We start from the raw sequence: 26,348 nt of genomic DNA on the forward strand, positions 1-26,348 counted from the left end.
CGTGGGGCTCGAACCCACAGACCGCGAGATCATGACCTGAGCCGAAGTCGGACGCTTAACCGACTGAGCCACCCAGGCGCCCCAATACTTTTTTTTTTTAACGTTTATTTATTTTTGAGAGACAGAAAGAGACAGAGCAGGAGTGGGGGAGGAGCAGAGAGAGAGGGAGACACAGAATCCGAAACAGGCTCCAGGCTTTGAGCCATCAGCACAGAGCCCGATGCGGGGCTTGAACCTACAAACAGCAGAATCGCAGAATCATGACCGGAGCCGAAGTCGGATGCCCAACCAGCTGAGCCACGCAGGCACTCCTACATTTAACACTTTGTTAAGCTAACAAGAGTGGTTTTTCATCTTTACATATTTTAGTGACTGAATTACCATGACACAGTTGAGAGTTTGGTCAATTTATTATTACAGTACATTCTGATTTTTATTTAATACGTAAGGTAGTTGTTTTGACTGAAGAGTTTAGCCTATTTGATTAAATACTAATAAAGGACTTAGTTTAAGTGTTTATTACTCTTACTAGCAGTTAGACATTGCTCAGAATGCTGAAGCAAAAAGGAACCTTAAAAACTGTCTGGTTTGCCTTCTCATTTTATAAATGAGGAAACTTATTTTTTAATGATTTTTCCATATAGACTATTTTTTTTAATTTTTTAAATGTATGTTTATATATTTTGAGAGAGAGCATGAGCAGAGGAGGGACAGAGGGAGACACGGAATCTGAACAGGTTCCAGGCTCCAAGCTGTCAGCACAGAGCCTGACGCGGGGCTGGAACTCACGAACTGTGAGATCATTACCTGAGCCAAAGTTGGACACTTAACCGACTGAGCCACCAGGTGCCCCGGAAACTGTTTTCTTCCAAGCTGCTGTTCCAGTGACTTCTTTGTTTAGATTTTGTTTTGTTAAGCTCTCGCTTCATTGCAGTCCTTTCTCTCCCTGGTCAGGCTCTGTTTTTTCCACCTCTCAGCCAAGGGTACAAAGAAAAAGGAGACCGAAGAGAGGAGATAACATGTGCCAGAGAAGTAGAAGGAGCCAGTGTAGGTCTGGGTGTAATCATATAACCAGCCTGGAAGGAAGGAATGATCTCTGTTAGCAAACCTTTCAGTTAGTAATTCTCAGCCATATACTGCTCGTTGAGGGAAGAAGCCTCCTGTACTTGTAGGTATCGTGACCCAACAGAAAGTCAGGCTGCTTGCCTGGTATTTTGAATTGATGAAGTTAAATCTGTTCCACTTGAGTTAGGGGTTTAACCCTGTGGGAAGAAAGCCATTGTGGAGTCAGAACTCATCTTGTCTTACAGTGGAAATTAGGAAAACTCAGGGATGCCTACAGTTTGATTTTATGATGAATCTTATTCGAAGGTCACTGTTCTTACAAAGAAAACAATTGTGAATTGCTACTGTTTCCTGAAGAAAAAAGTGAGAGAATTGATTATCTTTTTTCCCCTCACTGAACAAACATTTCAATAATTACTATGTTCCCAACAGTTGTTGAAGAAGGTAATGATATTAAGCCAAAACAGACATGGTTCCTGCCCTCAGACTGTACAGTTTAGTGGGGAGTTGGGTATTAACCACGTGAGTTACACGTGCCATCAGGGCTATGAAGGGAAGGCTCAGGAGGCTGTGAGAGCATATGAAAAGGAAGTGACTATTTAGTCAAGTGGGTTAAATGATGACTGTAAATCCCCCTGAATCAAAATGCTCTTTAATCAAGAATGGGTGAGTCCACCATTTGGCTAATGGCACATACTATTATGTGCCATTTTTAAACGAAACACTTTCTTTTTTTTAATTCCTTTTTTAATGTCTATTTATTTATTTTGAGAGAGAGCATGCATGCCTGTGAGCACGGGAGAGGTAGAGAGAAGGGGAGAGAAAGAATCTCAAGCACGCTCCTCACTGCCAGTGCAGACCCTGATGTGGGGCTCAAACTCATGAACCATGAGATCATGACCTGAGCTGAAATCAAGAGGGAGATGCTTAACGGACTGAGCCACCAGGTGCCCTGAAACACTTTTCTTAAAAACTGTGTATGGTAGCAAAGAATGTGCAAGGCAAGAATGTTTGTGTGTGGCCTTCAAACATTGTTATAAAAGTCAGCCCTATGGAAAGGCAAATAATGTGTTAGTATTGTTATGATAGTTTTGACTTCCTAGCCATCCTAAAGGTCTCAGGACCTCTGGGTGTCCACTGACCACACTCTGAGAACTTCTTTTCTAATTTTTTTGTTGTTGTTGTTAAAAAAAAATTTTAATGTTTATTTATTATTGAGAGACAGAGCATGTGCAGGGGAGGGGCCGAGAGATAGGGAGACACAGAATCTGAAGCAGGCTCCAGGCTCTGAGCTGTCAGCGCAGAGCCTGATGCGGGGCTTGAACTCACAAACCACAAGATCATGACCTGAGCTGAAGTCGGACGCCCAACTGACTGAGCCACCCAGGCACCCTGAGAACTTCTTTTCTAAGATACTATATGCGTATTATGTTTGTAGATGCAAATTGGCTTTTAATCCTAAAAAACCTTAAAAAGTTAAAGTTATTATTCTGATCATTTATTGAAGAAGTTGTGGTGCTATATGCCAGATGAAAATATCTGCCCTCATAGGGCTTACGTATTATTTTAAGTAGGCTCCATGTGCAACATGGGGCTTGAACTCACAGCCCTGAGATCAAGAGTCAGATGCTGTACTGACCGAGCCAGCCAGACATCCCTGATTTTCATTTTGGAACATGGTTTCTCACTGAATGTTAGGATATACCCTTTTCTTTTTTTGGCCTAATTGTATATGTCTTTATCTCCTGTCGTTTGTTTTTTACTTTGGTTTTGATATAGATAATTTTTTTGTTTGCTTCATTAGCTTTATGTTTCCTGTTAACTGATATAATGAATGAATGGAATGTTTTATAGCCTGTTAAATTCAGCTAACCTTAGCTTGCTTTTTACCTATTGACTCCTTGTTGGATCAGTGACCTCATTTAAATGTTTCTTAGAGTTAAGCGTTGAGAGAAATGGAGTAAGACAAGTCTTTGTGTTATGTGGGTTGTGATTGACCTTTAGATATCTAAGAGAGAAATAGGTAGGTGACCAGTCGCTCAAATTTCTAGAAAGGAGGAGGTGTAGAAAGTACCCAGACCCTTTCCTATCCCTTGTCATTCTTGCTTAGTCCCACCAGTACAGCAGATTTACCAGTATATACATAGCCTGCGAAGTATAAGATAGGGACATTAGAAGAAATGCTCCAGAAAAGACTAGTAGTTTTTAGACAAGGAAGTGGATAGTGCTGCTAAAAAGTCAGGAGGGCATAGCTGAAAATAGTGAAAATGGGTGGTGATGGTGGTTGTCTTTATAAATCCCAGAAAACTGGTAATAAGCCTTTCATTTCACATATAAAAATACATTTAAAGTTAGAATGTTGGGGCGCCTGGGTGACTCGGTCAGTTAAGTGTCTGACTCCTGATTTCTGCTTGGGTCATGATCCTGGGATTGAGCCCCACATGGGCTTCGTGCTGACAGCACGGAGCCTGCTTGGGATTCTCTCTCTCCCTGTCTCTCTCTGCCCCTCCTCCCCCTCTCAAAATAAATACACATTAAAAAAAATAAATGACTGTTGGTAATTCAGAACCCATCGTATTCTAATCGTTTTATATGTAAACACCTAAGTTGACATTCAAAAGACTAGGCTGCTTTGTGGACAGCAAAAGCATTGTGGATGAGAGAGAAAAATGAGATGATGTACCAGCCATAATCCAGGAGAGCGTGTGTCCATCTAAGTGTCCGCTCCATGCTGAGTATTACCATATGTAGCCAACACTCAGGAGGAGGAGTACCCTGGCAGCTGGTACCGACTGCCTAAGACCCAGGAAGTGCCCTGTAAGCATTTCTTCGGTGTTTCTGGACTACCTGCCTCGAATTCACCTGAGATGCATGTTAATCGTGCAGATTCATTGGCTTTCCTTAAGCATAATTCGTCATGGGTGGCACCCAGTTGATTCTCATGCACAATAAAATTATAGTCCATATTATTTTCATGTGGCTATGGCTATAACCCTTATTTTAAGCAGGAATGTCTAACGATATTTCTTGTGATAATTGAAAACAACTAAGAAGGTAGAGCTCAGCTTCCGTAAACAGTTCTGCAAACTAGTTTTTTTATAGTCAATATGAAACTTGATATTTAATAGAGGGTTTTAAATTTATTTTTTTAATGTCAACACTTTTAAACTATTCATCATTTTATGGGTAAAGCCATACGTGTTTAAATTTTTTTCTTAACATTTTATTTATTTTTGAGACAGGGAGAGACAGAGCATGAACAAGGGAGGGTCAGAGAGAGGGAGACACAGAATCTGAAACAGGCTCCAGGCTCTGAGCTATCAGCACAGAGCCCGATGTGGGGCTCGAACTCACGGACCACGAGATCATGACCTGAGCCGAAGTCGGCCGCTCAACCGACTGAGCCACCCAGGCACCCCAAGCCATACGTGTTTAAAAATGAGTTTACCATCCTGTCTAAAAAGTACCTCTGATAGCTCAGAACTTGATTGTTGAACCGAGTTATGAATCCTCTTTATTAGGATTACTGTTGTAAGTTTATTATTGGTCATCTTGTTAAAACTTGAAATACACCCAGAAGGCCCTTAATTCCCAAGTTCCTTGATGCTGGTTCAAATTAGTGGTTGAGAGTTCCATGAGTGACTTGAGGGTTTTGAACCAGAACTTCTAGCTGTTGGGCTACAGCATAGTGGCAGACTTCCAATGTACAATGATCTTTTGTCCTCCCTGGAGTCACTGGAGCCACTGCTGGCTATTAGCTGCCTTGTCATTTTACTTAGGGCGTACTGTTAAAATTTTTTTTTTTTTTTAACATTTTATTTACTTTTGAGACAGAGAGAGACAGAGCATGAACGGGGAAGGGTCAGAGAGAGGGAGACACAGAATCCGAAACAGGCTCCAGGCTCTGAGCTGTCAGCACAGAGCCCGACGCGGGGCTCGAACTCACGGACCGCGAGATCATGACCTGAACCGAAGTCGGCCGCTTAACCGACTGAGCCACCCAGGCGCCCCGGGCGTACTGTTATAAACATTTTCTATATGTGCCATGATGGGAAAAGTCTTGGGAAACGGTTTAGCAAATTTAAACCTCACTGCCTTTGAAGACAGGAGCTCTCTCAAGGCCCCTTGATAGAAGTTTGCAGTAAGATTTACTGGCAGTGCTTTACGTATTTGCTCTATGCTATGAGTTTCATTAAAAGGATTATGCTCTGTCTTAGGATTTTGAAGCTTGATTTTTTTTTTTGGCCTTGTAAAGGAATATATTTGTGAAGGAAAGACTACCCCACCCATCCCCTCTTTTTAAACCAGAGTAGTGAGCTATTTGGAATTTATTTGTGATGTTTTTGTAGGGATTCGTCAATCTTAGGAACACTGAATCCAAATACAATTCTTGGGGGCTTTATTGTTTGTGAGGAAAATAATCACTGAATAAATAATGATTTACATTACTTTCTTTTGCTTCTTCAGGGAATAATATGTTCCTCCGGGTTTAGAGGACAGAGAACTTTGCTCTGCCTTCTTACTTGTCCCCACCTACCCTAACCTGCAGAGTGGATTTACAGCACATCAAAAAGTGGAGTCATTTTATTTGTTTTCCAAATAAAATTTCAGGCCATAGAGAAATTCTCAACTATAGGCCAAGATGATAAAACTGTAGAGGGCATGGTTGATGAAAGGTGGAGTGAGGAACAGGTGGAATATTTGTTTCATGTTATATCTGAAATGAGGATAGGCTAGAAATAGGAAGTGCCATTTCATGAGGAAATGAACTTATCTGTGTTAATGGCACAGAGACAAGCTTAGATGAATGAATTTCCATTTTAGCCATTGTCTGTTCTTATAAAACACAGATGAAGAGTTAGTATCAAATTACCAGTTTCCCTCCATGGCCTCTCTGATGAGGCGTGAGGTTGACAAAAGCAGGAGAGAAATGTACTGCTCCGTTAGGAACTACTTAACTTTAACTTACGCTGGGGTACAACCAACTTAGAGCTGTTTGGCGTTAGAAGTGACTTTCTTTGAGTTTGTCGAAAAAATCTCTTGTGAAATACCTACTTAATTGAGTGAAGCTTCAGTGTTTTTTTAAGGTCATTTTTATTATAACACAGCTCAGGATGTCTTCATTCAAAGGTAAGAAAACAAGAGTTAACCAATTTGCACTATAACCAAGTAATAGTGACTTAACCAAATTTTCAATTAATGAAGTAGAGAAAGAATGTACATTCTAATAATTCTTAGTTTTAGAGGTTCTCGACTCTTGTCCTGAGTATTAAGTTCTGGAAGTATATGTGACAGAGTGATGGCTATACCGTGACCCCATATGTTGTGGAAGAACATTAAGGGAATAGCTTTTTCTGGTTTTTTTTTTGGTTTTTTGTTTTTTTAAGATTTTATTTTTAAATAATCTCTACACCCAACGTGGGGCTCGAACCTACAAGTCTGAGATCAGGGTCGCAGGCTCTATCCACTGAGCCAGCTAGACGCCCCAAGAGAATTTTTGTTTTCTTTGTGTTCTCCATAGCTTTGTGTTCCTCCTAGCATAGCTAGGAGAGGGCTATGCTAATAAGTTGCTTGATAATTATTGAACGAGTACTAAGCTATAATCAAATAATTATGATGTTTGAAGGACTTCTCAGATATTTGTGATTGGTTTAAATGTACAAAAAATATGTATATTAGCATAATAGAGGGATTCATCAGGTGGCAGTGGGGGGCATGTGGAAGAGAAGGGAACTGCATTCAGTTTTATTTTATAGGCAGCTAATATGGGCCCTTGGTGGTTTTATTTTGAAGTGAAACTGAGCCTTTAGCATTTTTTTTTTTTTTTTCAACGTTTTTTATTTTTTTTTATTTTTGGGACAGAGAGAGACAGAGCATGAACGGGGGAGGGGCAGAGAGAGAGGGAGACACAGAATCGGAAACAGGCTCCAGGCTCCGAGCCATCAGCCCAGAGCCTGACGCGGGGCTCGAACTCACGGACCGCGAGATCGTGACCTGGCTGAAGTCGGACGCTTAACCGACTGCGCCACCCAGGCGCCCCGAGCCTTTAGCATTTTTTAAAAAAAATTTTTTTTTTTAACGTTTATTTATTTTTGAGACAGAGACAGAGCATGAACAGGGGAGGGGCAGAGAGAGAGGGAGACACAGAATCTGAAACAGGCTCCAGGCTCTTAGCTGTCAGCACAGAGCCCGACGCGGGGCTCGAACTCACGGACCGTGAGATCATGACCTGAGCCAAAGTCGGACGCTTAACCGACTGAGCCACCCAGGCGCCCCGAGCCTTTAGCATTTTTGAGCTCACAGGTCCAATGCCTGATACAAGATGAAAAATTTCACATTCCTGCTTGTACGTTGGAGAATATGATTATATGCTTTGCTCAGTGATTGATCTTTGTATTTGTATTACTTTTTGCAGGTTCATTTTTGTTAACAGGGATCTACTAGAAATACAATAAGGTTTCAAAATACCAGTACTTTTTACTTTTCCACAACCTTCCAAAACTTCTGTCTGGGCCAACTTGTAGTTCTGGATACTGTTTACCAACAGGTAATTGTGGGGTTTGGAGGAGCAGGGTTAGTTGGCCTGCGCTTAGGTCTGTTGACCACCTGAGGTCAGGAAACCTGGAGCGACCCTAATACTGTCCTAGTCTGAAGCAGATCATATTATTAAACTAACATTGAATTTGTCAACTGAGTATTAAAAAGGAATAGAAGAGGGTGTGGGGCGGAAGAAGGGGGGGGGGGGGGGAGCGTGATTTTTAACTTTGATCCATTTCAGTCCCTGTCAGTTATTTTTGTCGTAGATGGTACAGATTTTGTTGCTACTATGTTTCTTCGCATATTCAGAGTTGATGAAGGTCTGTAAATAGTTTTCTTGCCCATAGGCTCCATTTACATTTATTAAAAGTATTTTTTTAACTCAGTCATATGATTTCTATGGGTTTCTTATGCTTTTTTTTTTTTTCTTTCCTTGAATTTTTAAAATATGTTCTGTCGGACGAACTTGTTTTTCTCTTTCATTTCCATACAGGAGGGAGAAAATACTGTTCATATAGTCAATGTTACAGTTTTTAACTAGTGTTTTGACTAAGGATTATTGTGAAAAGTTTTACTGTTTGCTAGCTTCCTAATTTTAAAATGCCTGTAATCTTTTATAGGAATTTCAACTTTTGCAATTTGATAATAACAGATCTGGGTAAGTACAAAATGAGAATCTCCTACAGTTCTGAGAATCTAAGTTTGGTTGAGAATTTAATACTTTATAACCAGTAAGCCTTGTGATTTAGTTAAAGTTGCAGGCAGCAGTGCAACGGCCCACACCTGTTGAGAGCTAAGTAAATCTGTATGTAAATCAGCATTTCTGTTCTTTCTACGGTCCTTGTGCTGGACTCAGAAGTTAGGAACAAGTCTAATGGCTTTTGTAAAATCCTCTTGTCGTTCCACAGAGGAGTGACTTACAGGAATAAAGACTTAACTGAAGTTTCTGCCTTTAACAAGATGCTTAGTGGGCATAGTATAGTCAGTGAGAGATCATGTTACAGAGAAGGAAGTTTGGATTTTGTATTAATTATAATAATAATAATAATCTTGTTTAAGATACTGTGAGCAGCTCCCAGATTTAAAAATCTGTATATAAGCTGTCAGCAACAGCCTTATCGATTTCTTTGACTATCTTGTAGAACTTATAAAAAAAATTATGATTGCCTAAATAATATTTTCTGAATTAGTGGGTAAAAATTCTTTCATGAGCTGTCCTTTTCCTCACATATAGTGCTAGGGTATTATGGACATTGGGTAATAAAAGGCTTGTAAATTTTTTTTGACTCATTGATAGTAAGAAATGTGTTTTACATCACCTATATTTTATATGATGTGTGTGTGTGTGTGTGTGTATGAACTAAAAGTTTAAAATAAAGTGATGCACACTGTTTTTTTAATCTGTTCTGTTGTAGTCTGTTCTTTTTCATTAAAAAAAATTTTAAAGGTCATGACCATACAATTTGATTTCAAGACCCACATACATATCTATAACTTTTCCCTTTCAAGTAATAACTCCTCACAAAACTTGCCTTGCCTTCTCATGAATTGAACTTTTTTTTTAATGTTTATTTTTGAGTGAGAGAGCAAGCCGGGGAGTGAGGGCAGTGAGAGAGGGGGACAGAGGATCCAAAGTGGGCTCTGTGTTGACAGCAGAGTGCCTGATGCAGGGCTTGAACTCACGAACCGTGAGATCAGGACCTGAGCTGAAGTCAGACACTTAACTGACTGAGTCACCCAGGCACCCCATCGTGTATTGAACTCTTTAAACATTTTAAGATGTGTACAAAAACATATAAAACATGAAATCTCTAAACATGTTACATCCCTTTATCATTTGAGTAAGATACTCATGCCCGGTTATCTGTTACCTCTTATACTTTGGGCCCAAAAGGCTTGGAAAGTTTTAAGGTGTCACTGAGATGGCCTGTGAAGAAGGGTCAAGATTGAAAAAAGTGCATCGGTGAGCTATATTTGAGCTTCATTTTTTCTAGCTTGCTGACCTGCACACTATCCACGGAGCTGCTCTGCTAAGCATCTCTGGTGTTTAGTCTTCTGATACTGGTCCCTACGTCACAGTTCTGAGCCTGACTTTAAAATTCGAGCTTGCTTTCCAGGTGTGAGGTAAAGACTGAGCTAGACCACATGGGCAGAGGTGTGCTCATAAATGCAAATAGGAGTTGGTTGTATATTTGTATAAACTTTTCCTTTAGGTACACCTAAATTGAACCTCCGACTATGGTGCATTTTTTTTCTTCCGTTAATAATTTTTTGTTATTAATACTATTTTTTCCTTTTGATATTTGCCAATTCCAGGTCTTAACATTTAGGTGCAAACCTAAGTAATATCATTACAAAACTTAGTTCTTAAAAAAATCATAGTGAGGCAAGATCCTATCTTTTTTCTATTTCACTTCAGGACTGAAGGAGGTAAAAGGAAGCTGAATTCCTGTCTGTGGATAATTGGAAATGCTGTAGTAATTTGTACATTTAAGCATGTTGAGAACCTGTAGTCTGTAAAATACTAAAGTTTAAGTCTGTTCCCTAGAAGTATTTCTGAGTAGTCTTTTGATAGTCTTGGATTAGATGGTCAGCAAGCAATGGACAAAATGTCCATTTGGGTTAAAAGTGCATATAAAATAATAATTCGGTCTTTAACTGAAATCATCAGAACTCCCAAATTTTTCCTGCACTTGCATTTAATATTCACCAGTGGCCCCACCACCTCCTCTCCACAGGGATTCTGGCCTGTAGGCCAAGTATCCTCCTGCGTTTGGTACAGATAGAATATGAAGGGCCTCCATCATCCCTCTTGGAAAATAAGAGATGCTGAGAAGCCCTGGACAACTGTATGTATGCTCCATCTGAAGAGCAAAAGGGGCACGCTTGCTACCTTCGAGCTCCATATTGACTCCTGCTCAGATAGAAGATGCTAGTGGTTTGTTTGTTTGTTTGTTTGTTTGTTTTAAGGCATCATAGGTCTTTGAGAATCTTCTAAAAATCTGGATTATCTCCCCAGGCAGGTAAACATAGCACATAATCCTTGCTCTAAGACTCCCAAGATAATGTCAGAAACTGCTTAATTAATCTGTTCTTATCTGTTGCATTAATCCTCAGATCCTTCTGGATTGGTGATGGGAGTGTGAGAGTTAGTATAGGAACAGCAGAGGTAGCATCAGTTTTTTAACCTGATGTTGCCATTCATTGCATGTCACCATTTGGGTCAGCATTTTCTTTCATTGCTGTTGAAGTTTGCTCAGAATATAGCTAAGCTGTTACCTGCTATAGGTGGTCCAGAAAGGATAGCCATCCCAGCAAAGAAAGCGGCAAGTCCCAGGAACCTGTGTATTCTAGAACTCCCAGACAGATCAACCTGTAGGGATAAGAATCCAGTGTTAGCCATACTGAGGGTGAAATTCTATGGAGACTATGGCTACAAAGGGGCAAATGCTATGAACAGTTGATTTCCAAGGTGATTTGGATGGCTTTTTGCCTTGACATTATAGAAAAGCTGAGGCAAACAGGGAAGAGTCGTGTGCTAGGCAGGCAGTGTTTTCATTGTGATCTTTGAGGTGACAGAGATGCACCTTTATTTCCTGTCACAGCTCTTCTCTGTTAGGAAATGGTATTTACATTCTAAGCAGATAGGGGTATTCCTGAATCCACCTATGGCTAAATACCAGTCATTGGTTTGTAAGAAGTCAGTTTTCCCAGGTTGACTTCAGCTTTAGAAGGCTTGGTTCTTGAATAAGTATAATATCCTACAGCCCTTATGTTAATATTGATATCAGGCCAGAAGTTTCCCTGGGATTCTGTTGCAGTAGATTCGGGACCTAGTTCTGAGAAGAATCCATGGGATTCCAAGAAGAACAATTTCGATTCCTTTTGGGACCAAGACTTCATGTCAGCTTGAGGTAAAAATAGAGAGTGGTTAAACAATGTCCCTGTTAAAGTACACAGAACTTGTCTTAACAAGAGAGAAGTCACACTGGTCAGGAAGCCCCAGGTTTTTCTCAGGGAACTCTTCAAGATGGTGTCTTAGAAGGAGCCAACGAAATTTCCAGAGCCTAGGGAAGCAGTAAACACAGACCTAACACGCTGGGACACTGAGAAGCAAAGTGGAATCCTACTGATCCTTTTTTTGCTTTCATTTCTTTTTTGTCCCATGTAGGTAATTCTCTCGTCATCCCTTCCCCCAAAGGTAAGATGAATCACTGGGCAGGATATATAGCTAGCTGCAGGGTTTCTTCAGCCTTGCGTATGATTTTTTTTTTTTTTTTTTTAATTATAAAATTACCACAAAATACCTATTCTCTTTGGGGAGGTTATCATTAATGCTTGTTTTTACTGAATGCTTTAACAGTGTTAATGAGTGTGTCTGCTCACCAGTACAGGAAGTACCGTTGCCAGGTAACCACCAGCAAAAACGGCAAAGAAGATGGCATAGGTCATAAGTAGTGGAAATGTGGTGGCCAGAGGAGCAAGCAGGTTAGTGAAACCGCAGAGGATGAGGTAAGACTTGTGGTAATGATACTTCTTGATCCATTCTTGATCAGCAACCCATCCGGAGACTATTTGACTGACTGTCTCAGTGATGCCTGGAACAGCATTGAAAGACCTTATGAAATCCTAATTCCATTTGCCTAGCCCCTTTGAGAAGTGTAGCTGCATTAGACCTCCTTTCCTAAAAGTAATATGGTTTCGTCCTGAGGCTAGGACATATGAGAGAAAAATGGTCTCATTTGTCTGTCGACAGATTCTATCATTACTGTACCTGTTCCAAATACATCTAATAAAATACCGAAAAGGCTCCTTCAGAGTTGGGTGGAAGACCCTTCAGGTATTTTTTTTCCTGATTGCATTTGGAAAGCTCGTACCTCCTGACTGGGAATCCCTGCTTACAGAGGACCATTTGCTCAGGAGGCCTTCCTCAGAGAGGTCCTGCAAGTGAGGGAGTGAATTTTCTAAAAGACTGCTAGACTCTCTGGTCAGTGTGCTGGGGAAGTCATATGGTGGAAGACTGGAGACTATAAATAATAAAGTCTTATGTTGAAAAAAAAAATAGATGTTGGGACTCTTTATTATGATTGTGTATGAGGGTTTGGTAATTAATTCCTCCTCTGAAGGTTATTATGTTGGAATTAGGAAATCTGGAAGTGCGTGGTCATTTTGAACATTGGAGCTATGGTGTATCTTGAATAAAATTTAAGAACCACAGTTTCCATTCAGTAGCATGATAATAGACGATTCTTAGTTTTTATCGATTATAAGCTAATGTAGCAGTTAAATAATGAAAGATTTTCACTAAGAGTAGCATAAGCTACCGTTGTTTGGTACTTGTAATTCTTCCTATGGTTTTAGACATGAATTGTTCTACAAAAAAAGGGGGAGCGGGACAGAAAATGCATCCTATTATTCCATTTCTGTTCTTACAGTTATTTCCTAGGGTACCAATGGAAACTTTATGTTAGGTTCTTTGGTCTTGTTGCATAGCCCTAAACTGATCTGAATTGATGACTGCCAGGCATTTTAGTGAAAAAAGGCAGTTCAGCTTTGTATCTTTTTCATGTGTACACAAGCTTTAGTTGACTGAAGTGAGGTATCTTTGCAGTTGGAAATGGGGTATGGTCAGTTTTGTAAGGACTTGGTAAGCAGTCTTTTCAAGAAATTCGCAAGAGAAAAGTTAATATTGAGCTACTTAGAATTTCCAGATGCTTAGAACAATCCAGTTCCATGTCATTCCTTTTCATTTTCTTAAGTTCTCTATTTGGTCCTTTGAGAGGACCCGTCTCTTTTGAAGAAAGCATTTTGTTTTCTTACATTTTTATGAATACACACTAAAATGATTGTTTTCATTTTTTTTAATGTTTATTTTTGAGAGAGAGTGTGAGCAGGGGTGAGGCAGAGAGACAGGGAGACACAGAATCTGAAGCAGGCTCCAGGCTCTGAGCTGCCAGCACGGAGCCCGACACGGGGCTCAAACTCAGGAACTGTGAGATCATGACCTGAGCCAAAGTTGGTCGCTTGACCAACTGAGCCACCCAGGCGCCCCAATTGTTTTCATTTTTAACTTAACATTCAAATTTATTTAAAAATTTTTAAGTTTATTTATTTACTTTGAGAGAGCGTGTGAGTGGGAGAGGCACGGAGAGGGAGGTAGAGAATCCCCAGCAGGCTCCGCACTGCCAGCGCAGAGCCCAGTGCGGGGCTTGAGCCCAGTGCGGGGCTTGAACCCACAGGCTGCAAGACCATGACCCGAGCAAAAGTCGGATGCTCAACCGACTGAACCACCCAGAGACGCCCCTCGAATTTTTTTTAAATATCAGCCAGCCCATTAGTGACTAGCCTTGAGAGACATATTTATCTGTTTTACTGTGAGTTCAAGGGAAAAAGTTCTTAGCTACACATACTGACAGAACATTATTGAATGCTTACGATGGGCCAGGAACTATTCCAGATGCTACATGCATTGTTTGTTCAATCCTGGTAACCTTATGAGGATAGGTACTGTTATCACTGTATTACAGATGAGGAAATTGAGGCACAGGGAACACGACTAACTTGCTGAAGGTTGTACAGGTAGGAAATACAGAGCAAAACCCTGAACCCAGGAAGTCTAACTCCAGAACCAACCTGTGTCCTATGCTGGCTGCCTGTGGTTTTCCTGCTTCCTGGAGTGGCTGTTGCCACTGGGCACCAGCTTTTTAAAACCGAGTATTTATCCAACAATTATTTAACGGGGGCGCCTGGGTGGCCCAGTTGGTTAAGCGTCCGACTCCATCTCAGGTCATGATCTCGCGGTTCGTGAGTTCGAGCCCCGCATCAGGCTCTGTGCTGACAGCTCAAAGCCTGGAGCCTGCTTCCAATTCTGTGTCTCCGTCTCTCTCTGCCCCTCGCCCACTCGCACTCTGTCTCTCAAACATAAACATTAAAAAAAAACAACCCTCAAAATAAAAACAAAAAAAATGAACAAGCCTTGCTTGGGGGCCACTGTCTGCTATAGGGAGCCTGTGTGTAAGGTACAGTGACAGGTCTGTGGAGGGATACGCCAGGTGCTCCCACCAGCCTCCAAAGACTTCTTTTTCCCTGGCCCTCCCACAACTCCTTTAAAAACCATTGTTTAGTTTATAAATAAAATCGGTAACTTTTTGTAAAATTAAGTTCCTTTTGAGTTTGAGGTTAAAGTAAAGCTTCCTTACCAGCTACCGAAACGAGGAAGGTGGCATCCATGAAGTCAATCCCCAGTGTTTTGGCTCTGGCTACCAGGTGAAAAGTAGGGATGAAATATGCCAACTGACTGAGGAGGAAAGACCAGGTAAATATGTAGAAGAAAGGATTTTTAAAAAGGGAAATGTCGAAGTTTTGCTTACAGCTCCGTGAAATAGCCTCTTTCTCATAACCGTCTTCATTGGTTATTAGGAACACACGGTTTCCATCAGGCCCATTGTTGAACTCTTTGCTTTTATTTTGTGACACTATTAAACTTGGACCAGGTTGTCCAGCCTTCTGCATAGCACTGTCCCTGATGGTGGTGACCTCTTGTGTCTCATTGCAGGATGACGTTTCTGTCGCACACACTGCCCCTGGGTTACTTGTAGACAAGCGGCTACCTCTATTTTTAACATCAGAATTGTTCTCGCTTGCAATATGGATGGGTCTTAAGAGCATACTGGAAGGCACCAAATTCAGTGTAAGTGCTCCAAGTAGTATAAGGGCACCTAAATAGGGGAGAGAGAGAGTGAGAAGTTAAGTTAAATATTACCCCTCTCATTTCACAGTACTCTGTGTTCTTAGGCTCAGAAGGGGCCCCACCACTAAATGTATTCTGTCATAGTGTAATAATTCCTGAAGACACTACTTTGTCCCCTAAACTGAAGTATCTGAATCTGTTGACTTCATTTTTAGCCCTGCACACCACTGTATCCTTGTGGAAACAGGGCATCCTTTGAAAATAGAAAACCAGAAAGCTGCACCAGGAGATGGCGTGGAAGGAGAGAGTGTTGTTTGTGTAAGAGGAAAAAGAAGAGGTTTGGGTGGGGAGCATGCGGTGTGTGTGTTAAGGGGGGGGTTATATTTGAAATGTTAGAGAATTACAGTGTGTTTTAAATAGCGATTCAGGATATCCTGAAGTAGGGATATAGATTTAGGGATAGAGAATACAGCATTAAGGGGCAAGCCTCTCATCTCATGACTTTTTAAATTTCCTTGAAAGAAGACAGATGCCAGTCTCGCCTTGGCAGCTGAGTAGTTGCTTGGTCTCAGCATGGCCTGACCAAAGCTGTGGGCTGTGCCTCGTACTTCCAGAGATGGAATTGGCTGTAGGTTCGGCCGTCTTGGCTTATGGATTTGCCGGCTCGTTCTGTGTACCGTGAGGCCACCGGTGGGTTTTCACTTGGGAAAGGAAAGAGTCAACAAGAATGCTCTGCAGGTAGAAATAGGCTTGTGTATATTCCTACATATGTACTTCTACCCATAGATACACGTATGTTTTTCTAGTACTTTAAGATGATTTTAATCCTTAAATGTTTTAGCATAGGCACAAAGAAAATTGTGGTCAAATGGTGTTCATTTGTGAAAACTCTATAGTCGACGCTGTATAAAAGGCTATGAATTAAGGAACATAATGCTGTTTTTACCCCCCCCCCGGTTTGTTTTTTTTTTTTTTTTTTTTTTTTTGTCTGTTTTGGTGAGCTGGATGGGGGAGGCAGTTTTAAATGCAGATTTGTCTTAAGGGAAGATGTACCAAGAGAATGCTTTCATGGTGAAAGAGGAGGAGGGAGTCCTCGGGTCCCCAGGAGTATCACTTTCCCTGCAAGGTGTTTCCCCAGCTGCACAGAGTGCCCTCCCTTTGCTGAACTCAGAGTTGCTCGTGGCAGCTGGCAGAACCCGCAAATCGTTCAGTACCTCTTCTGCTGTGTGTTCTCCAGGGAAGAGGAGGAACATGTCTGCTTTAGAAATCATGCTTATTTCCTCCCCGGCTCAAAAATCCTTCACTTGATCAGAGTGGGGGGTGGGGGCGGGGGGGAAAGCTAAACATCAAATCTTACAGAGTTGATAGTTTAGAAACAGAATGACTCACCTGTCCAGTCATACAGATCTATCAGGACTTTTGTTAAAGGTGCTAACAGAAATGTGAGTCCCATCCCAGAACGGGCAATAGCTGTAGAAAGAGCCAGTCGTTTTTTGAAGTATTTGGTAGTTACCACAGCAGCTGTTTGGTACAAGAAGGCAGCACCCAAACCTAAAAAACAAAAACAAAAAACCAATAGTGTGGAATCACATGAAGTGACTTGGTACCAGATGATCTCTTCTCCCTGACCTGAGATGTAGAAGGAGGCCTTTGGGGCCCATGGACGAGACGGTAAAGTTCCATCTCGCATAGTCTGGTTTTTACAATGGACTCACCAGGTAAAAGTCCCATAGTCACACAAAGAAAGGGAATGCTAGTGGCCCAGCTGCTGATCAGATATCCACCAGTAACAAGGAGAGCCCCGAGAATGGAGGCAGTCTTCTCTCCGGTTATGTCACAAATCATGGCAACCAGAGGTCCTCGGAAAAAGGAAGAAAGGCAAATACTGGGTAAGTGCTTTGGCGTTCCTGATGCACAATTTAAAGCAACCGAAGGAAAAGGACTTGGGAGTATTGTGTATCCTTTAGAAAGGTGTCTGGATTGGGTTTCTTAATATTCTGTTTTGCTTTTTGGAAGAAGAGTTGTTTTGCTTTAAAGAGAATTGTAAATAAGCTGGTTTGAAAATGCATTATAAAACCGCAACCTGAGGGGCGCTTGACAGGCTCATTCGGAAGAGCATGCGACCCGATTTCAGGATCTTGAGTTTGAACGCTGTGTTGGGTGTAGAGATGACGTAAATAAATAAAACCTAACAACAGTAACACAAAATGGGATTGCATCTGGTGACTCAGGACTAGAACAGGGTTCAATCATTAATCCACTCTACCATGTTTTAGCCCCAAATAGAAGCAAAGAAAGAGGAATTGGTTCTCTGTGTTGTTTTAAGTGTGCTTAGGTGATGGGCCCACAACTTCATGGCCTGATTTCCCAGAGAGACTGGCTCACTGAACCGATGTTAAGGCACTGTGGAAAGAAACAAGGCATGAAAAATTGAATCATGGAAGTAAATAGTTGAATTCTTCAACTTTCTTTGAATGTTAATTTTTCTGATTTTGCCAGGGAGAGGCTCAACACTGCAAGCCCTGAACTTTTCTCAGTCTTGCCTGTTAATGAATTTGAGTTTTAGCAAGCTTCAATCTTAAATGACTGACAGATGAGTCTTCTTGGAATTTCCCTATGTGGTTCTTTTCCTTGGACGGCAAGCTTATGGCCAGCTTTATACCTGCAGAATAACTAATTGATGACATGATGGATCCAATCCAGCCAGTTTGCCTTGAGCTGCTTTCAAATTCTTCTTGGAAAACCACAAAGAAAATTGCAAACGTCTTGGTCATTCCCATCACAAACACATTTACCTAAATCAAAGCAGACCAAAGTTCGGTATAAGTGAGCCATTACAGAGAAGGTCACAGCTGCTCATGTTGATAACCCCTCCCCCCACCACCACCACCCCCAGCTCACCAGGATTTACCAATTTGTTTGAGGCTTCCTCATTTTATTATATTTTGTGGGGGCGGCCATCCCCACGGAGTGTCGAACTACTTTATGCAAAAGTCTCTCATTTAATCCTCATTACAAGGCTATGGAATAGATGGTTTTTTGGAATGTGAAGTTCAGAGAGATTAAAAGTTGCTCAAGATAGGGATGCTGAAGGTGAGATTTGAACCCAGATAGACTGACTCCAGACCAACCACTCTACCATCCTATTGGGGTACCATCTGTTAGGGGCACCTGGCCAGCTCAGCTGGAGGAGCAGTGACTCTTGATCTCAAGGTCGTTTGAGCCTCATGTTGGGTGTAGAGATTACTTAAATAAGTAAAAATTAAAAAAAAAAAAAAATCTGTTAAAGACCGCTAATTACAGTTACCTTCGTGAGAGAAGCACATTGGTCCAAGAGATGAAGAATTGTTCCCATTGGTTCTTAGATTAGCTCTGCCTTAACTTTGCTTAAACCGAGAACCCTTCCTCACTTGACAAGTAGGGTTACCATTCACTTTATCATCCAAATAGAAACACTTGAGAGTGGAAAACAGCACTACTAATTTATGCCAGAGCAGCAAGGGTTAACAGGTTGGAGGGTCACCTTACTTACGGTTGGTCATGTGCCCCATCCTTTTCTATTGTCCCACCTAACCCTCCTTGCCCACACCACCCTTCTCCCTTCTACTAGGAGGAATGTTCCTTTTGAGGTCAAGTTTTCTTTCTGTGGCCTCTTAACATTGGTTTCTGAGAATTCTGATTAGTTTGGGGGCAGTTGAAGATCAGTGGTCAGGAGGGAGAACTGGAAGGGAAGCCACTCGGCCAGGGTCTGCAGCCTCTCAGAGCCGAGCATGTGTATCCACTGCCTCCAGGGGCTTCCTTGCTTCCGCTTTCTTTTTTGTCGGTGGCCTTGACTTTTCAAGGCCACTTTCTCAGCTCTCTGCTCTCAGCGTGGCATCACTTAAGAACCACAGACCCCGCTAATTCCACTTAGCTCTGTCCACGTGGCAAGTATCACCCCCTGTCGCTCTGCCCTCATCTCACTTTGTGCCCACTCCACAGACAGCCGGTCACTCAGGGTTTCTGAGTGTAATAAGTGTGAGCACTCTCCTGCAGTCAGCCTCTGTTGGCCTGAATCCTGGCTCCACTTCCAGTTAGGGATGTGACCTTGGGCAAACCGCTTCACAGAATTTCAGCGTTCTCTTTTGTAAAGCCGGGAGAAAGGAAATGTTACCTTGCTCAGAGAGCGGGAAGATTGAGAAAATTCGGGTTCTTTATAGCATTTAATGCTCAAGCTGTTAGCTGTGATTCTGTTATCTTGCGTAGCCAACTGTATCTAACCCAGATCAACTCATCCAAAACTGAACTCCTCTCCCTTATCCCACGCCTCCTCTTTTCATTGGTACCACCCACTCACCTGCCTCCTCTTAGGCATCTCTTTCCCTCAGCTAGTACATGCCAAATAAGACCTTCCCCCGCTATCCCCTTCACTCGACCCTTGTTTCAGACGAGGATTATTTCTTGTGTGGACTAAGGAGCTAAGAATCGGTAGTGTTCCAAGGTTGTGTTGCAAAAAGTTGGGCACGGTGAGAAGACGGTCCCTTAGTGTATTTTTCCCATTCTGAGTTGATAGTAGCCACAAAATCCCCCTTATTCGGAGTGAACAGTGCCATGGACACCTGGGCCGTACCTTCACAAGTGGAAAAGACATGTGATCAGGGCCTCATTCAGGCCATTTGTAATCCTAATATTCCTCAAAGGTGCTTCTATCAGGAAACGAGGCTAGAGAACAAGAGCAAGCCTTGGGTGGCCTAGACTTGTTTTTCTCATTTCGAAGTGCAGAGTGGTGATTGCATCATCTCGTGAGCAAGGAACACCACGGTGAGGCACATTCTGTACAATGCCCTTCCTCTTTTTCTGTGGACCCGGGTCCTGGGCTGGCATCTACACGGGTGCTGACGTCTGCTCTTAGCCACCTGAATTTGGCTAGCTTCTTGTCCCCCAGTACAGGACCTTTCCTCTCTGGTCTGTCCTTGATGTGTGGGCGTAGCAGCAGTGGGTGGGTAGGACTTGTCTCATAACTGGCTCTGCGTTTTCACTGTGTGTCAAGAAAGCCAAGGCCACAGCCTTTGCATGTGCCCTGCCTCCCTCCCTCCCTCCCTTAACTTGTAACTTTCCAACTTTGTTTCTCTTGACTCCTATCTCAAAACTCTTTTTCCCAAGGTCTGGATTTTCCCTTCGTTATCCGAGCAGGCTAGGTTCTACTACGCTGTCCCAGGCTCTCCACCAGCGTCGGGTGGGTTTCGGGCCTGGCCCAGAGTCCACCTCAGACACTGAATGGGCTTGCCCCCCAATAAAAGCTCCTAGAAATTCTCCTGTGACTGACCCAGTCCCCTCATTTTCTTTGTATCTTTAAGAGCACCCCCAACCCCAGTGCGCACGCAGTGAGAGCTCCCTCACCAGGTCCATCTGACTAGAGTATTGTATTGGGAGAGGGCACTGGATCAGCCACAGTGGCCCTTTTGAATAGAGAGTATCAGGCTTTGTCGGAAATGATGGGGTAATTACTGTTTAATAACCACTTCCTTCTACCCTGGGTCCCTCTCTGTTATCACCCCAGCTCTTCCTTCTTTCCTGGCCTGCACAAACTTCAGAGGAGAGTCTGCTAGGCTCTCTCCACTTCCTCACATCCTGCCACTGGCTACCGACTCTTAGCGAGGCTACCGGAGTCTTCCTTGTCGCTGACCTAATGACCTGTCATTTCTGTGGCATCTGACCTCACGGCAGCACCTGTTCATCACTCCTACCTCCTGGACATTTCTGCCTCTGCTTCTGCATCGACGCTTCTCACTTTACTCTGGGCTATTCTCCGCCCACCCTCTGACATCGATTTTCCCCAGGCTTCTGCCAAGTTGCTCTTCTTTCCCCTCCCTGGCCATTTTGCACCCCCTGCCCGTTGGCACAAGCCAGCCAACGTATGCCGATGACTCCCAGATTTCTGTGTGCAGATCCTGTGCTCCACATGCACGTGGGCTGCTGAACACATTAGTGGTTACATCACATGTCCCTCAGACTGTCCAGGATGAAGCGATGCAAGCATCCTCACATGTCCTTCCCTTGTGTCCTCCAGCTCAGTGAGTGACACCTGTCCTTCTCCAAGTTGCCCAAGCCACCAGCCCAGCACTCTGACTCCCTCTCTTTCTGACATTCAGTTACCATCCAAGTCCTATCAGTCTGTCTTCTCAATATTGCACAGATCTCTAGTTCATCCGTCCTCATTGCTGTTGCCTTAATTTAGGGCCTTTTTTTCTCACCCAGGTTATTACAGCATCATTCCAGTGGATCTCCCTGCTTCCAGGCCTCTCCCCCACCATCATCCACCCTGTAGGCAGAGCTATTTTCCTAAAAGGCACATCTGATCCCATCATTTCCCTTGCTTTTTTTTTTTCATTAGCTCCTCAGCCTCAAGATGGAAAAAAAACAACAACAAAAAACAGTGTTTTTAATATGCCCTACAAGGCCCCTGCTCATCTCTCCAATCTCATTATTCATCACCTGGTTAATTCATAAGTGTGAATCCCTTCACCCATCAATCCCTCCATCCGTCTTACCCATCCACTGACAGGTATTTATTGAATGCTTACTATATTCGAGGCTGTTTATGAGGGGCTGGGCTTACAATAGTGAGTATACGGTGGTGACCAAACAGACATGGCCCCTGCCCTCATGGGACATTCAGTCCAGCGAGACAGACTGAATACAGAAAAAAAGTCATGCAAATATATAGTTACAAAGTCTGGCAAGTTCGTTAGGATGAGTCCTTAATTTTATTTTTTTAAGATTTAAAAAAAATTTTAATCTCTACACCCAACATGGGACTCAAACTCAACCCCAAGATCAAGAGCCACACACTCCACCCACTGAGCCGGGGCATCTCGAGAATGTGTCCTTCTTGTTAAAGTAGAGCACTCCCAAAGAATATTTTGTTACTGGATTTTTCTGTTTTGTTTATTTTTGAGGGAGAGGGAGTGTGTGCATAGGCAAGTGGGGATTGCAGCTCAGGGCATGATCTCTAGTTCTGTGGGTTCAAGCCCTACATCAGGCTCTGTGCTGACAGTGTGGAGCCTGCTTGGGATTCTCTGCCCCTCCCTGCTCCCTCTGTCTCAAAAATAAATAAACATTTAAAAAAATAAAGTAAGCTCTACATCCAGTATGGGGTTTGAACTCATGATCCCAAGATCAAGAGTCACATGCTCTACTGACTGAGCCAGCCAGATGCCCCTGTGCACTTGAGTTTTTAAACTCATCTCAAGGGCCTTTCTGTACCACTCTTTTATTAGCTGGTTAAAACACATAATTCTTAGGTTGATAATCTGAAAACATTTATAATAGGTCACAGGATAGACTATACAACTATTCTCATACAGCCACTAGTCACATGTGGCTGTTTAATACTAAATTAATTTTAATGCAATTTTAATTGGGTGCTAATTAATACGTCAAAATATATTGGAGCTTCCTTTTCCAAATTAAGTGTGCATGCAGGGGACACTAAAGGCCCGGGGTGGGAGGACTTGGAAAAGGGGTATGGAGTTTGCACTTGATTTGAATGTGTTCCTGAGGGTGTTTGTATGAATGCATTTTGCACTTTGGCACCTTACTTTGTTTCAGTTGAGTTTCACGTTTTAAACTACAGTGAAACTCCCAAAATATAGTTTCTCCGTTGCACTAGCCATATGTTCAACTGATTAATAGCTACCAGTTACTGGATGTCTCACTCCCCTTTCCAGGAATTCATCTATTGTAGAAAAGTATACTTGTAACTCATGCAGACCCCAAACCACACACTCCTTTAAGCATCTATGTACACCACTGCAGCTAGTTAGCTGGAGTTAATTGTTAACATTTGAGGACTCGGTATATTTTTTTGTGCTTTTATAAGTGATGTCACACAGAAAAGTGGGACCTTAATTATCTGCTTATTAGACGGTTTTCTTACCGGCAACTAAATTGGTCAAGTCGCTTCTGTCCTCAGAGGATAACGTAGGAAAAAGTAGGGCTCATCACTGGGGAGAAAGGTGGGAGATCTGGAGATCCTCACCAGCAAGGCCAGTTCTGCAAAGCCTGTGATTTGCGGAGGTGGCCCAGCCACAGGGACGGCTCTCGCACTAGGACATCCTTCATTTTCTCATTAATACCATTTCGGGGAGGGAAAAAAAAAAAAGTCCACATTCTTTGGTAATGAAGCTAATGTTTAACAAATAGTCCTCCAGTTAGGAGATCTGTATTACATAACTTCTGGCTGAGGTCCTGTGCCCCTCTTTTGCCCTCTGTCACTAAGGAGGAGGCCTGATAGTTTCCCATCGTCCTGCTTACAGAGTTCTTAGTTACCCCATTGTGGTCTGCACAATTATTAGCGGTCACCAGGACCCGCGCTCCCATCTTTGTGAGCTGTTTCCTGTAGGGCTAAGTAGGGGAGGAGGGTCAGGAAGGAAAGGATATCTCTGTGAGCACATCTGAGAGTTAATGCTCAGTTAATCTGAGCATTTGGGAGCACTGATGAGGAACTGTGGGGCTGGCACTGCCGTCACAGGCTTGTTTGGGCCACAGCTGGAATGGCGCCCTTGCATGTTCTAGAATGAGACCGCCAGTCTCACGACAACCTGAAGAGCTTCTGGGAGGATCAGTTCATTAAAAAAGAGTGCCTAGTCCAGTTGCTTACAGATGAAGGACATAAATCAAGCTCTAGTTTCAGAATCTCCATCTTCTCCTTTTCCAGACATGCCAGAAATAAACATTGGGGGGTGCCTGGGTGGCTCAGTTGGTTAAGTATCCGACTCGATTTCGGCTCAGGCCATGCGTGACCTCATGGTTCCTGTGACATGGAGCCCCGCATCCGAGCTGACAGCGTGGAGCCTGCTTGGGGTTCTCTCTCTCACGCTCTCTCTCTCTGCCCCTCCCCCACATGCATCCACACGTGTGTGCCCTCAAGCTTTGCTCTCTCTCAATCAAAACAAACATAAAAAAAAGAAAAGAAATATACACTGGGCCTCATAAGTTATGGTTGTGGGGACGGGTTGTGAAGCAGACAGCGGGTGGAACAGAGAGGAAATGTCCCCGTCCCCTAGGGGAGAGGGAGGTTGCTGCCACGTGTGTGCTGGGCGGAGCTGGGAACCCATCCCAGTAGCACTTTTTGGCGCCTTCCAGTGCTACTTCCGGGGTGCTTAACTGTATGGTTGCACATGTGGCCAGGGCAGAGCTGAGGATGGTGGCTAGGGCACTCTGGGCTTCGGGATGATAGTGAGGAGGAGACTGGAGGGGGACACTTGGGCCTTCACTCAAGGGGACCGTTTTCACCTTTCTCCCAGGTTCGGTGTGGGCTGCTGACTTTGGCAGCTGTTGGCAGTTCCTAGCTTTGCTCTGAGCCTTTCTCCCGAGAGCTCTCTTTCGAGCGATAGGAAAGGGGAAAGTAAATTCTTACCAGGAAGAAATGAAATACAACCATCCATCCCCAACCTCCATCCAGGGCTTTAGTGTAAGGCCGGGCCTTCCCTGCCCTCCGCCGCATGATGGTCGGTCTCTGTGACAAATCCAAGGCAGTTGATTCAGTTGACAAGAAACTGATCTAAACTCGTAAACTTTATTTTTCTCCGTGATACAGAACCACTCGTAATTTCTTTTAGCCCCCCCCCCTTTAAAGACGGATGATGTCCTCATTTCTAAATTGTGTGTAAATTCCCTGATCTCGGCCTCAAAAATGCAAACCGGACTTTGTACCATCTTTGGAGATCTTTCTAGAGGCCTGCTGCCTAGCTTCATCTGGCAAGCCCAGATGGCTTTGGCAGTTCTCTTGGCATGTGCCCTTAGTTACCTACCAAGTCTGCCGGACTGTAATATCTCCTTATCCCTGTTTATTCCATGGTCACAATCCAGGCAGAACCATGGGAGAGGGGAGAAAAAGCCAATGAAAGGCCGCGATTTGAGGGACATCAAAGTCACCACAGAGATCTCTCTTCCACCACTCAGTTTATCTCAGGGAGGAATTGCAAAGAAGTTATCTGCAAAGGCTGACCTCACTGGCTGTAGGGTGGCCCGCTCATAGCACTGTCCTCTGTGGCTGTTCTCCCCCTTGGCCTGTGAGCCACATCCTAGGGGAAGCTCTGTGTTATTCTCTGGTCCTCTTTAGAGAAACAAGAAACGGACGGGTACCCTTGGGTTCGGGAATTCTCTTTGCAAAGCAATTGCTGAAATGAAAATACTCTCAGGGACTAAATAGACGTGCCAGCAAACCACAATGACTGTTCCTCGAATGAATCCTGGACCAGAAAAAAGGCCGGAAGAGTGTTTGGGAGGTCACTTGTTTACGGACTTTACAGTCGACAGGGTTAAATCTCTTGAGTATGAGGGGCGCCTGGGTGGTTCAGTAGGTTAAAGTCTGACTCCTCTTGATTTCGGCTCAGGACGTGAGCTCATGAACCGTGATATCAAGCCTGCTTGGGGTCCTTTCTCTGCCTCTCCCCTTCTCATGCTTTCTCTCTCTCAAAATAAATAAACTTAAAAAATCTCTTAAGTGTGATGGTGATCTTATGGTTCTGCGAGAGAATGAATGTTCTTGATCTTAGGAGGTGCCTGCTAGAAAGCACTCAGGAGTAAAGTATCATAGAGTCTGCTGTTTTCTCACAAAAGCTTCAGTTAAAAAAAATTATATATATGTGTGTGTGTGTGTGTGTGTGTGTGTGTGTGTGTGTGTGTGTGTGTAGAGAGAGAGAGAGAGAGAAAGATAAATAGCAAAGAGAAAGGTAAATGTTCTGAGGAAGGGACACAGCTTTCTTTATTTCCCACTGTCGGATTGGCAGGCAGGCTCTTGCTTTCTGGAAAAAACAGTCAGCTGCCAGCACATGTGGAATGACCTGGTGAGCAGGCAGGGGGGATGGGGGGTGGGGAATGGGGAGATGCCAGTCCCTCAAAACATTATAGAAAACCCACCCCAACACACAATCTCGTTTTTTGTTTTACCTTTGATGTGGTGTTCAGCAAAGGAATCCAGATGAGGCAATCTGGGAAGGAAAAGAAAGTCTACGAGTTTTCAGAAAGTCACTGTTTTTTTTTTAAAGGCATTTCATTCCGCTGCACAGCA

General features: G+C 43.1%; 2 protein-coding genes across 2 annotated transcripts in view; one reads left to right on the forward strand and one right to left on the reverse strand.

Annotated features, from left to right (window-relative positions):
- RBM15 (RNA binding motif protein 15) overlaps positions 1 to 11,523 on the forward strand; it is a 33,262-nt gene extending 21,739 nt beyond the window's left edge. Inside the window, exons 5-8 of the mRNA XM_042953333.1 lie at positions 5,533 to 6,195; positions 7,481 to 7,612; positions 8,223 to 8,260; positions 10,341 to 11,523. The gene's annotated coding sequence lies outside the window, so the exon portion shown is untranslated. The remainder of the gene's footprint in view (positions 1 to 5,532; positions 6,196 to 7,480; positions 7,613 to 8,222; positions 8,261 to 10,340) is intronic.
- Positions 792 to 26,348, reverse strand: SLC16A4 (solute carrier family 16 member 4). Its single transcript, XM_042953335.1, has 9 exons — positions 26,228 to 26,348; positions 24,693 to 24,791; positions 17,955 to 18,087; positions 17,008 to 17,151; positions 16,682 to 16,843; positions 14,802 to 15,320; positions 11,989 to 12,200; positions 10,882 to 10,975; positions 792 to 1,076 (listed from the first exon to the last, which is right to left on the reverse strand). Exons 2-9 carry the CDS (start codon positions 24,777 to 24,779, stop codon positions 913 to 915), a joined length of 1,515 nt encoding a protein of 504 aa, XP_042809269.1. The 5' UTR covers positions 24,780 to 24,791; positions 26,228 to 26,348; the 3' UTR covers positions 792 to 912.

Source organism: Panthera leo, chromosome C1, assembly GCF_018350215.1.
Source record: "Panthera leo isolate Ple1 chromosome C1, P.leo_Ple1_pat1.1, whole genome shotgun sequence".
Lineage (NCBI taxonomy): Eukaryota > Metazoa > Chordata > Mammalia > Carnivora > Felidae > Panthera > Panthera leo.